The 12,473-nt window shown below is 50.6% G+C and overlaps 1 protein-coding gene across 6 annotated transcripts in view; it reads left to right on the forward strand.

Annotated features, from left to right (window-relative positions):
- The window catches only part of TMEM131 (transmembrane protein 131), a 192,812-nt gene extending 183,252 nt beyond the window's left edge, over positions 1–9,560 (forward strand). For 4 of the 6 annotated variants that reach the window (XM_019931142.3, XM_019931145.3, XM_019931148.3 and 1 more), the window contains 8 exons: positions 1,282–1,406; positions 1,610–1,759; positions 3,859–4,024; positions 4,845–4,966; positions 5,063–5,159; positions 6,245–6,342; positions 7,053–7,213; positions 8,496–9,560. In XM_019931142.3, the coding sequence (XP_019786701.2) occupies positions 1,282–1,406; positions 1,610–1,759; positions 3,859–4,024; positions 4,845–4,966; positions 5,063–5,159; positions 6,245–6,342; positions 7,053–7,213; positions 8,496–8,780 (1,204 nt within the window). In that variant the 3' untranslated portion in view covers positions 8,781–9,560. The remainder of the gene's footprint in view (positions 1–1,281; positions 1,407–1,609; positions 1,760–3,858; positions 4,025–4,844; positions 4,967–5,062; positions 5,160–6,244; positions 6,343–7,052; positions 7,214–8,495) is intronic. The other 2 variants (XM_019931144.3, XM_019931143.3) reach the window with 2 other exon arrangements.
- Positions 9,561–12,473: the final 2,913 nt, after the last annotated feature.

Genomic DNA, 12,473 nt, shown 5'->3' on the forward strand with positions numbered 1-12,473 from the left:
TCACACGTCTGAGGGCTGGGGCACTCAGGCTGGGGCAGGACGTGCGCTACAGTGGAAAATGCCAGACACGTACCCGTTTTAAGAACATCTGTGTCGACCGGTAAACTTTGTAATATTTTCGATGAAAAGCAAGCTATTGGCTCAGCCTTAAACTGACAGCTTTGCAGCCGTCACCAGGAGCCCAGGGGAGACGCATGATGATTTTTGGAATTCTCGTCAGGGGCCGCTGGGTTCTTTCAGCTGTGTCCCACCGTTCCCCGGGAAGACGTCCTTTTCCTGGACTGTGTCAGCCCAGCTCCTGTCAGAGGCCTCCCAAGCCTGCGACTTGATCTTGGTGGGCGGCACAGAAGCAGCTTTGTAAAGAAGGTTTTTAGGGTCCATGCATTTCCATTGTTCACCAGGCTACTTTACGTGGGCCATCTCCCCAGTTCATTTCTCCTAGAGATTGCTTCTCTCGGCACATTTTAACGTTTTCTTCATCAGGCTGTGGAAACTCAAAATAGCCCAGCTGCCACCCACTTTGCCTTGCCGACAGGAAGGTCAGAGCCAATTCATTGTCCTTTTTATATATGTTTGTTATTTTACGCTTACCTCTAAATATTTTAGAAGAAATATACTCTAAATAGATTAATAAAAATAGTATTTAAGTCTTTGTCTAAGATGAACCCTGAGTTCAAGAATAAAGAATATTCATCTCCCCGACTCAGCCTACACCTTCGGCAAGTAAAGCAGCCCTGCTATTCTGCCACGGGCTCTCGGGGTTCTGTAGGTCACCCAGGAGCTTAGCCCTGGTCAGTACACAGTGTTCGCGAGAAAAATGCGTTCAAGGCTTTGAGTAGCAGAACCTTTGGCATTTCTAAGTCTGAGACCCTTCAGAATCTTCATATTCCGGAGCCGCACAGGCGGTCTAGCTGCCAGGTGAGACGCACTCAGCAGCGGGATGACTGCACTTAGTACCTCCTGAGTGGCTAGTCTGTGCCAGCAGCTTCAGACACCTTCTCTGACGCAGGTGTTCCCACCCATTACATACTATTAAACAATGGACCTCAGTTCCTCGTCCGCACTCCGAATAGCAGAGGATAAATCTGCAAGTGCGAGTCTCCTGAACAGTACTGGAGGTGCTTGGAACGCGGCCAGCCCTCGGGACTGTGGGTTGATAATGCCTCAGGAGGCCAGATGAGTAAAAGAAGGTGTTGAAATTGTAGAGGGATCAGTGACTCCTCCTCTCTGCTCTGAAACAAAGGGCTGCGTTTGAATGTTCCACCTGTGATTGTCTTTCAGTTCTTTAGAGCTACCATATACCGCCCCTTTGGAGAGTAAACAACGTCGAAATCTCCCAACCAAGATTCCTCTTCCAACTACATTGACAAATGGATCCAAACCACGAAATTCCCAGAAAACAAAAGGTATTTTCATTTTTCATCATACAGATGCCCTAATGATTCGTTGTGTTGGTAGTTGTGAGTTGGCAGTAATCAGTCAGTAGTTACCAGTCATAGGACGGCTACGGTTGGGTTCTCATTCTCATTAGGAGAATGGGTTCTTTGAAATTGGCCCGAAAGAAAGGAATTATCCTCCATAACAGCCTTCTTTTCTGAATTCTGTACAGGTACAAATAAGTTAGTGGATAACCGGCCACCTGCCCTAGCAAAATTCCTCCCAAATAGTCAAGAACTAGGCAACACCAGTAGCTCAGAAGGTGAAAAAGACTCTCCACCGCCAGAGTGGGATTCCGTGCCCGTTCACAAGCCCGGCAGCTGTAAGTATGGTGACCTGGAGACCACGGGCTCTCCGCACCCACAGCCCACCCAGCTCTGGGCCGGAGAACCGCGGTGGGGATGGCCGGGGCACGTATTGCTTTAGAAGGAGACCCAGTGTCTAGTCTGCCGGAGCCGGCTCGCAGCAGCCAGCAAAAGCTGCTGGTCAACAGTCTGCTGGTCGTTAAACTGTTGCAGCTTAATCCGCCGCGGTGGGAGTATTTACACCAGAGAAATCGGCAGACGATCCAGAGGGCTAGTCAGAGTGTAGGGGATGGAAGGATCTGCGTAGAGCAGTGGGTTACCCAAAGCACTGCCTCCTGAAAGCGTCAGCTCAGCAGCCCTTTACCTGACTAGCTTCTCATACATTTACACTGTAACTGCTTTTTGTAAAAATGCAGTTTATTCCCAGTTTACCCACATCTTTTCCATAAACCTGTGTTAGTTCTCTCACTAGCCTCTTGACCTCGTTCCTCCGGTCAGGTCTGCAGGAAATTGTGAAAGTAGCACCGTCTCCTAGAAGAGGGTGGAGGTCCTCGCCCTCTAGAAATGTAAGACCTGGAACAGAAGATGACAGAGAGCGGCACAGTGAGGGCCTGGTGGCAGGGCTTGGGGGTCAGTCCCTTAGGGCTGATTTGTCTACACTCACCGAGGTGTCAGAACGGCCTCCGTTTGGCCCATTTGTGCCAAAGGGAAGATGAGGGTTGCGCACCAGGTTTGAGGTGAAGGAGGCTTAGAGAAGAGGGGGTGGTGAGTTGAATGAGGGCGAGGAACTCGGAAACTCGGGTGAGGTGTGCGTTAAACACGCACCTCTGTAAATACATGCTGGAAAGAGATGCTCCCTGGGTTAGAACCTGCAGCCCCGTAATTGCTGTGAAACTTTCTGGTGCCTTATAGTACTGTATTTTTGCCTGAGATGAGAGATACAATCCAAAACCCCTGGTCATTCAAGAAGTGTTGAACAAGCCTCTGGGTCGTCCCGGTGGCCCGGCTGACGCTTTCGAGTCCTTGGGTCCCCTCTGAGGTTTCAGCTGGACACTGGTCCTCAGCTTGTACCCTGGGATCGGGGTGGTTCCTGCACAGAGGAAGCTGCGCTCCAGTGCAGGGAATAAATACCATGTGCCCAGGGAGCCGGTTCCATGGGGTTGTCTGGGGCGCAGTGAAGTAAACGCAAGCCGTGCCGGCCTCAGCACCGACACAAGCCCGAGGGGTATCCTGCAGGGAGAGGGTGTGGGCATCAGGTCAGCAAACCCCGGAGCAGGTGAAGAAGGGGTTCTCCACGTAAGCAAGGGTGGGAGCGGGGCGGGTGGAGACGGGTCGGTGGATAGGTGCCAGGACCGTGGGGGAGGGGCAGGGAGAGTCACGGGGCGGGTGCAGCTCCGGAGATGGGAGCGTCTCGGGGCGGGTGCAGCTCCGGAGATGGGACAACCCCGCCTGCGAAGGGAAGGGTGCTTTGTTTGGCGGTGCGCACCATAGATGTGCGAGGTGGTACCTTTTTCTGATACAAGTTGTGTTTTTCCATTCGGTGAGTGCAGAATCAGTATTCTTTTGTGACACTGAAAGTTCTTCTGTTTTAAATTTTTAAAACAGCTGTGCCTTAAAGGGCAGCAGGAATATAGTAGGAGTTCCTATCCTTGTAAACCAGGGACCGGGACCGCACCAGGTGGGCCCACGGAGTACGGGGGTCATCCTGGAGGAGCTGGGGGTGTTCTCCTGGGGCCGCACCTGCGCAGTTCGGACCTGTGTGGAAGATCAGAGGCTTTCAGGTCCTGGCAGAGCCTCCACCTGCCCGTCCCTGAGGGGCGTGGAGAGGCCTCTTCCCAGCCTGAGGTGTGGGAGGGAGAGGACCGCGCCCTCCAGCAGGGCCTGCAGAACGCAGCCGGGAGGTGGGTCACAACGGTGATTCCGGGAAAGGCCCAGAATGCAGAGAGAGACATGACTTCCCTTTTTTTCTTTAAACAGAACACGTATGACAGCTGTAGGTTTTTCTTGTTAGAAACACTTGAGTCCTGCATAGCACCAGCTAGAACGCCAGAAGTAACCGAAACTGAAGGGTAAAAATCCAAGTATCACATTGAGACCCTTTGTTTTTAACTTCCAGCTACCGATAGTCTTTATAAACTCTCTCTGCAAACCCTCAACGCAGACGTCTTCCTAAAACAACGCCAGACCTCGCCGCCGCCCAGCTCCCCGTCACCGCCCGCCGCTCCCTGCCCGTTCACGTCCCGGGGCAGCTACAGCAGCATCGTCAACGGCAGCCCCGGCAGGTAGGCCCGCAGCCCCCCCCCCCCCGTGCCGCGCTCAGCCGGCGCTGCACCCCGCGGGTGGGAATCCTCGGTGCCGCAGACGGCCGTCCCTTCTCGCCTCTTCCCCCGGCGGGCTCAGCGCCCTCCCCGCAGCACCGCCTTCCCACCCGTCACCCGTGCCCGAGGGGCACCAGGGTCACGCTCTAGGCCAGGAGCCAGGAGTACAGTCAGCGAGGACTGAAGACCCACAGCAGCTGCGCTGTGGGCAAGGAAGTGGGTCTGCGGGTCGTTCCCTCTGACCTGTGGCGGGACCTGGAGGAGGTCGGAGCCGAGCAGGGAGGGCTCCTCCAGGCAGTGACAGTGACCCCCATGCTGATGACACTCGAGCAGGGGCCGCCTTTTCCCGCACACGCGGCGGCGCCCGGCCCACGGCCGCCCTGCCCGTGTGGGAAGAGGCAGGAGGCCCCGGGCCTGGTGGGCACTGGCCGCCGGGGCCCTCGCACGGGGGCTGCTCACCTGCCTGCACGCTCCGCTCCATCCAGCTGCCCGGCATTCCCTCCAGGACGGGGCTGCCTCCTTTCCCGGCCCCCGCCTCTCTCCCGCACCTGGAATTTTACCTTTCTCCCACATTCCTTCCCCTCCCACCCCGTCCCCCCAGGCTACACAGCCTCAGGCCACAGAGCATTTCCTGAGGCCTGGCCAGGCCCTGTGGGCAGCCCAGGGCCGTCCCCGGCTCCCTCGCAGGCTCCCTCGCAGGCCCTGGGACACGTGCCCGGTGGGCCTCCGTGGGGGGCATTGCCTACAAGGACTGAGCGGTTCTCTCCTTGCTTCTTCCGTCAAGCGACTCTAAAACGAAGCATTCAAACGGAAGCAAACACAAACTGACAAAAGCAGCCTCGCTCCCGGGCCAGAACGGCAACCCCACGTTTGCTGCAGTCACGGCCGGGTACGACAAGAGCCCAGGTGAGCGGCTTGGCACTGGGAGGCCGGGCACCGCTGGGCCTCGGGTCTGGTGGAGGTACCTGGCTGCTTTGATTGACTCGGAGCCCATTGTTACAGGTGGGAACGGCTTTGCTAAGGTTTCTTCAAGCAAAACAGACTTTTCCAGCAGCCTTGGCGTGTCACACACTCCCGTTGACAGCGATGGCTCAGACAGGTACGTTTGGCCCTTCTTACCAGGGCAGGGCAGGAGGGTTTCCCAGGCCAGTTTAGCATCTTCTATCGTATGTGTGTTTCGAGGCGTTTGCCCCTAGGTGACAAGCAGGTGTTTGTCGGAGGCGGTCAGGAGCCTCTCTGTTGGGTGGGGCAGAGCCCCTAGTGCGAGTGCGTGCTCCCACCTGGCTCCCTGACGGGAGGAGGGGCCGCGACATGTTCCAGCCCAGCGGAGAGGGAGACAGACTGGCGTTCCGCCTTCTGAGTCTCTTCTGATCCTTCTCCGTTATCATGGTTGTTGTGAAAAGGATGTGATCCGATCATTAGAAGTAGAAGAACAAAAACGCACTCGAGAGGAAGGACATGGAACAAATTCTAGGCAGTTTATTATAAATTATTGGACAGGCCATTTCTTTGACCCAGAGCAACCGCAGTGGCCTGGTGGCATGCAGCGACTGCCTCGGTTCATTTTCCCAGATAAATAACGATGACAATAAGATTATAACTGTCAGTAAGTAGAGTCCCAGTTTTACCTGCTTGACACTAAAAGGAAATTAATCCTAGATTTGAAATAATTTTTTTTTTTTTTTTTTGCGGTATGCGGGCCTCTCACTGCTGTGGCCTCTCCCGCCGCGGAGCAACAGGCTCCGGACGCGCAGGCTCAGCGGCCATGGCTCACCGGCGCAGCCGCTCCGCAGCATGTGGGATCTTCCCAGACTGGGGCATGAACCCGTGTCCCCTGCATCGGCAGGCGGACTCTCAACCACTGCGCCACCAGGAAAGCCCTGAAATAATTTTTTAATAAATCTTCCATTACCAAAAGGGAAACAAGGAAGAAACGCCTCTTTTCTCTGCCTGACACTTCCGCTGAGCCAGGCCGTCAGCTCACGACAGGGTAGCCTGGGCTCTGAACTCCTCCGTGCCTCCCTCCTTTGTGTTATGGAAGGTGTTTCCAGTCCCCACTTCTGCCTGTAATACGCGAGCCCCCAGCTGAAGCAGCGCCTCCTGTGTGTGAAGCCGTGCGTGAGGGATCTGTCTCCACTAACCATCACATTTTTGTGTGTTGCATTTTCCTCTTATAACGTTCAGCTCGGGTTTGTGGAGTCCCGTCAGCAACCCCAGCAGCCCTGACTTCACACCCCTCAATTCGTTCTCGGCCTTTGGAAACTCTTTTAACCTAACTGGTGGTGAGTGTTTAACACTAGACCCATGACTAATGAGCCTGTGGACAAGGACAGAGGGAGGATAAGGTCCACTTTCATGTGTGGAGGAAAGTACGATGGTCGTTTAGTGGACATTTTTAAAGGATGCGTTTCCCTGTGTCAGTGCAGTCAGGTGGCAGCAGATGGGCCGCCTTCAGGGAAGTGGGTCTGTCTGTGCTCTCCTGGACGGGGTCTGGCACAGCTGCCCCGGTGTGAGGAGGCCCAGCGAGAGGCCCTCAGAAGGGTCCTCTGTCCGCTCGGCACCCCAGCCCTAGGTGCGGTGGTCTGCTCGATGCTCTGCGGTCCCAGCTGGCTCGTGTTGCGCAGAACTGACTTAAGAGCTGCAAGAAAGGATTCTGTGTCTGAGATGTGACTCCTGGCCATGCTGGGGCTCTTTATTTTTCTTGCTGTCCAGAATTAGGGGCAACTGTGTGAATTTCACATTAGCTGTGATCGTGATGTTTGCACTTGACCGTCCAGTGATAGGTGTGGGTGAGGTATTCAGACGGCATGCTGGGGTCTGGAGAACAGCACCCCGCACCCTGTTTTCCCCGAATGTGGTGGGAGCTGATGGAGGGGGTGGGATGGCTCCAGGTGAGCAGCGGTGGGATGTGGACCCCTGAGGGGATGCCCCACCTGCCCGGGGGAGCACGGCCAGATCCAGCACGGACTTGCCTTTGCTTCCTCACCTCCAGAAGTTTTCAGCAAGCTCGGGTTATCGCGATCGTGCAATCAGGCCTCACAGAGGAGCTGGAACGAGCTGAGCAGTGGCCCCTCATACCTCTGGGACTCTCCAGCGACCGAGCCCAGCCCTTCTTGGCCAGCCAGTTCCGGTTCCCCGACCCACACGGCCACAGTGAGTACTGGGCTTGGGCCCCGCTCGCTCACATGTCATCACTGCCGTCGCTGTCCCTTGGGTGGTGCTGACAGATACAAATGACAAACAGCAGCTCGGAAGGCGTGGGTTAGCGCTTTCACCACCTCTGCTGCTGTGTCTTCATTTCTGCCAAAGTGACCATCACTCTTCAGAGCCGTGACGGTCAAGCAGTTAGTTACGGGAGGAACAGCTGAGCAGCTGGGGGTTGACGTGTGAATCCTCTCACTTCAGCCTCTCCCGACTGAATTAGACCGCGGGGTGGCGGGTGGCCCGTCTCAGGTCCCACCACCTCCAGAGTCAGACGGTGCCGGAGCTCGGCGCGTGCCTGGTCCCGAGCAGCGCCGTGTCTCGGCTGGAGCTTGTCTAGAGCATCTGTTTGCTTCTCAGCTAATTGTTCTGCAGAGATCGTGCTCTTACCAGGGAAAATGATTACTGGTTTTGGCTTTTACAAATCGTGACAAATATGACCCCACTGTGATGACCTCTTCATCCTCAGGAGAACTAAATTGATTAGATGTGCACGGTTTAATGGTAGATATTTTAGCTTCATAGATTCCAGAGTTTGTCTTCACTTGTAATCATTCTGTCGTCAGTTTTACAGTCATCTTAACCATTCTTTAAAACGGGGTCAGTCACAGGGAGGGGTAGGGGGAAGCTGGGACGAAGTGAGAGAGCAGCAGGGACATATATACACTACCAACTGTAAAATGGATGGCTAGTGGGAAGCAGCCGCATAGCGCAGGGAGATCAGCTCGGTGCTTTGTGACCAACTAGAGGGGTGGGAGAGAGACGCAAGAGGGAGGGGATATGGGGACATATGTATACGTATAGCTGATTCACTTTGTTATACAGCAGAAACCAACACACCATTGTAAAGCAATTATACTCCAATAAAGATGTTAAGAAGAAAAAAAACAGGGTCGGTACCTGTTGAGACTTTGCAGGCCGTTATTTCTGGTGCAGCCTGTCCAGCTCCTCCCTGGGTGCACAGGTGGCAGGGCCAGCTCCTGAGCACACCGCTGAGGCCGCAGAAGCGGGCGGCTGGACGCGGCCCCCCTGCTGTGGCTTGCCGCCCCTTCTTTAAAACATCAGAACCGTGCGCCCAGACTCTGAGGTGGCTTCATGTATAAAACATCTGTTTTAAAATAACTAAAGTGAAAGAACCGTGCGGTCTAGCCCACCCTTAGCATAACCGTCGCCGCTTTACCACCTGCCTGCCTCCCTCGAGCCTGACGCTCCCCGTTGTGTTGTGTTTCGTCAGCAGATCCTCGGCAGCACCAGCAGCCTGTGGTCCTCCACTCCGTTCAGCAGCTCGATCTGGTCCAGCAGCCTGCACAGCACCCTCCCCTTCACCAGCCCTGCCAACGCGCTGCCGAGCATCGGCCTCATGGGCCCGGAAAGCCCCTCCGCTCCTCACACACCCTCCGCCGCCAGCCCCGCCGACGACCTGGGCCAGACCTACAACCCGTGGCGGATATGGAGCCCCACCATCGGAAGGAGGAGCTCCGACCCCTGGTCCAATTCGCACTTCCCTCATGAGAATTGAAATTAGGCAAAAAGAAAACGAAAAAAAGTGGGGGCCCCTCGTCTACATCGTGATGTGCCCGTTTTCGAGACATCTTTTTAAGGCTCTTTCTTACCTCTAGAGCTTCCCAATCCCCACCCTCATCTTTGCAGAACAGACTCAAGCAGGGCAGGCTTGTACCACTCGCTTCTTTCAGATCTTTCTTGCAATTATGATAATATGAGATTTGCTGTTGTGCTTTTAGAGAAAAGTCTGGACTCAGCCACAAACTCTAATAAGACCTGTACATCTGAAAACCTTAACTGTTATCAAGTTTCCACCACTTGTCTTCTTCCATTCTTTATTTATCTGTATGAACACAAATTTGACATTACAGCTAAGGAAATAACTTGAGTTGATTCAGAAGTCCTGGCATGTGACAATTTTATTAAATTACCAAGTTTGGTTTTTAATAATTTCACAATATTATGCGCCAAGATCTAATTTTAAAAACGTATGAGGACTTTGTGCTGAAAAATAGAGTATTTTTTTAAAATAAGGCTGTCTCGGTTTAAAAGCAGATTACAGAAATGTAAGTCAACTTTAAGAACAGTGAATGAATGTAAAAACATTCGGTTGAGACCATACACATTTTCTGTGCTGTTTGTACTTGAGGTATGTAACATTTGTATACCTGAGTTTATTTTAAAGATAAACTGAAATGCACATAGCCAAGTCTTGAGATACAAGATTGAATGTGTATTTCTTAAAAATACAACTTTGTGTTGTACTTTGAAATAAATGATGCTTTTTTCAAAAGCCTTGAATTGTTGTGTCTTTTTTTTTTTTACACACAAGATGCATGTATTTAGATTCTCTCACACCAAAGTAAGTCATTCTGTCATTGCCTTATCCTGTGGAGTTGGACTTACCGTGGCTAGAAGCACTGTGGTCTAATTAAATTCTGATTATTTCCATAGTATTCCCTAAAGGCCCTTGATAGGGACTTCCCTGGTGGCGCACTGGTTAAGAATCCACCTGCCAATGCAGGGGACACGGGTTCAAGCCCTAGTCCAGGAAGATCCCACATGCCGCGGAGCAGCTAAGCCCGTGCGCCACAACTACTGAGCCCACATGCCACAACTACTGAAGCCCACGCGCCTAGAGCCCGTGCTCCACAACAAGAGAAGCCACCGCAATGAGAAGCCCACGCACTGCAACAAAGAGTAGCCCCCCACTCGCCGCAACTAGAGAAAGCCTGCACACAGCAACAAAGACCCAACGCAGCCAAAAATACATAAATCTATATTAAAAAAAAAAGTGCCCTTGATAGAAAAAAGTTCACACATCTTAAAAGAAGCATGTTGACCCTTTTTCCAATTTCAAAACTCCCACAGCTTCTGCAAGTGGTGCCTGTAGAGACCATACAGATACCAGGCAAGTTCCGTGGGCAGTTTGGTTTAATCTCTCAGAAAGTGTTGCCTGCTCCAGCTGCCTTTACTCATCCTCCTTTTTGCAATCTATAAAGCCAGTCTTTGCTGGGTAACCAGAGACGCCAAACATAAATGTTCTGTTTGAGGTCAATTACACGATGAAGAAATCCACCTGTCCAGCTCAGAGTGATTTATTTGAAGCATCGTACAGAGAGGTTTTAAGTCTGACCTTTTCTCTGCTTTGCAGCAAAGCTCAGCAGAGCCAGCCCCATCGCTTTCCCAGCCTATGCTCTGCCTGAGACTTGGGACACCAGCTTCCTGTCCACTCAGAGCTCCCGCGCGTCGGCCTCATGGCAGACCTGGGCCTTGCACAGTCTCACTAGCAGGGGCTCCTGTGTGCAGTTGCAAAATCGAGACATAAATTTAAGGCTTGGGATTTTCTTTGTACACCAAAGCAGTTCATAAGGTGACAAAGCCACTGAACAGCTGAGCTTCATATAAACCCTCATTTACAAACTAAAAGATTTTGTTGGCAGACTTTACCTCAGTCAGATGATCTCAGAGATCCTAAACTCGCTCCTTTGGAAGAATCACCTGAAACTCCCAAACGCCTTCCTGCTTTCACCCACAGGACCCTCATCTGCAGGCTTGAGAAACACCATACACCTGGAAAAGGGAAAAAAAATACAAACAGGTTTCTGCTGTTACCTGGGTTTTCCAGATAACTCTTAGGGCAGGTATTTGAGAGGCAACATACTCACCAACCAAACCTGAAGCTTTGACGGGATTCAGCCTAACAATTTCTAGTGAAAAACTGGTTAGCCCAAGAGTTTGCTTTGTACTAGGCCAAGGTTGAATTTAAAAGCTATATATATAGCTTTAAAAGATATCCATTATTTTATTTAAATACAATGTATATAAAAATATAAATATATTATAAATTTTTATACCTTTATAAATAGTATTTATATTACATTACTACAATTCATGAAGACAATATGTTAACAAAATTTTAATGTCCAGATTGTTAACTTTAAAACCTTAGACCTAAATTAATCTTTAAATATTTGTTACAATTTTTGAAAAGAAAAAACTGGTACAAAAAGAATTTTAATTTACCCTTATTTCTTAAAATATCAGTTGAGTAACAAAATATGCAAATGATTTTGGATGATAATATATTTTTGCCATCTCAAAATTTTAAAGTAATATGAGTACTCATAAGATATTTGACAGTTTTTATACTTCTGTCTAGAAGTCTCATGTCTAAAGAAAAAAGGACAAGTTGATTACTGTTGTAAGTCATAATTAACACAGATAGTTATACTGGGTACAGTAATTGCAGACACATTCGGGTTATATGCACAGGATAATTTTGGGTGGGCCAAAAAGTGCCTTCGGTTTTTAAGTAAAAAGACATATTTTTCATTTCACCAAGAACTTTATTGAACAACGTATTCACCCTTTTGTTCTACTACCTTCTACCATTTTTCAGGCAACTTCATAATTCCATCTTCCCAAAACTTTTTATCTTTTTGAGCAAAGAACTCTTCCAGGGAACTTTTACAGTCTTCCAGGGAACTGAAATTTTTTCCATTAAGAGAATTCTGTAAAGACCGAAATAAATGGAAATACAAAGGTGCAATGTCTGGTGAATATGGCGGAAGAATCAGAACTTCCCAGACGAGCTGCAACAGTTTTTGCCTGGTCATCAAAGAAACATGTGGTCTTGCGTTATCCTGATGGAAGATTATGCATTTTCTGTTGACTAATTCTGGACCCTTTGCATAGAGTGCTGCTTTCAGTTGGTCTAATGGGAGTGGTGGTTTTCCAGAAGGAGCTCATAATAGAGTCCCTTCCAATCTCACCATATACTCAACATCACTTTCTTTGGATGAAGACTGGCCTTTGGTGTGGTTGCTGGTGGCTCATTTCACTTGCCCCACGATCTCTTCCGTTCCACATTATTGTACAGTATCCACTTTTCATCACCCGTCACAATTTGTTTCAAAAACAGAATATTTTCATTACATTTAAGTAGAGAATCACATGTAGAAATACGGTCAAGAAGGTTTCTTTCACTTAACTTATGTGGAACCCAACATCAAAGCGATTAACATAACCAAGCTGGTGCAAACGATTTTCACTGCTTGATTTGGATATTTTGAGCATGTCCGCTATCTCCCGCGTGATATAATGTTGACTGTTTTCAATTAATGTCTCGATGTGATCCGCTATCAACTTCAGCTGGTCTACCCGACTGTGGAGCATTGTCCAGCGAGAAATCTCCAGCACAAAACTG

The sequence above is a fragment of the Tursiops truncatus genome, chromosome 14 (genome assembly GCF_011762595.2).
Source record: "Tursiops truncatus isolate mTurTru1 chromosome 14, mTurTru1.mat.Y, whole genome shotgun sequence".
NCBI lineage: Eukaryota > Metazoa > Chordata > Mammalia > Artiodactyla > Delphinidae > Tursiops > Tursiops truncatus.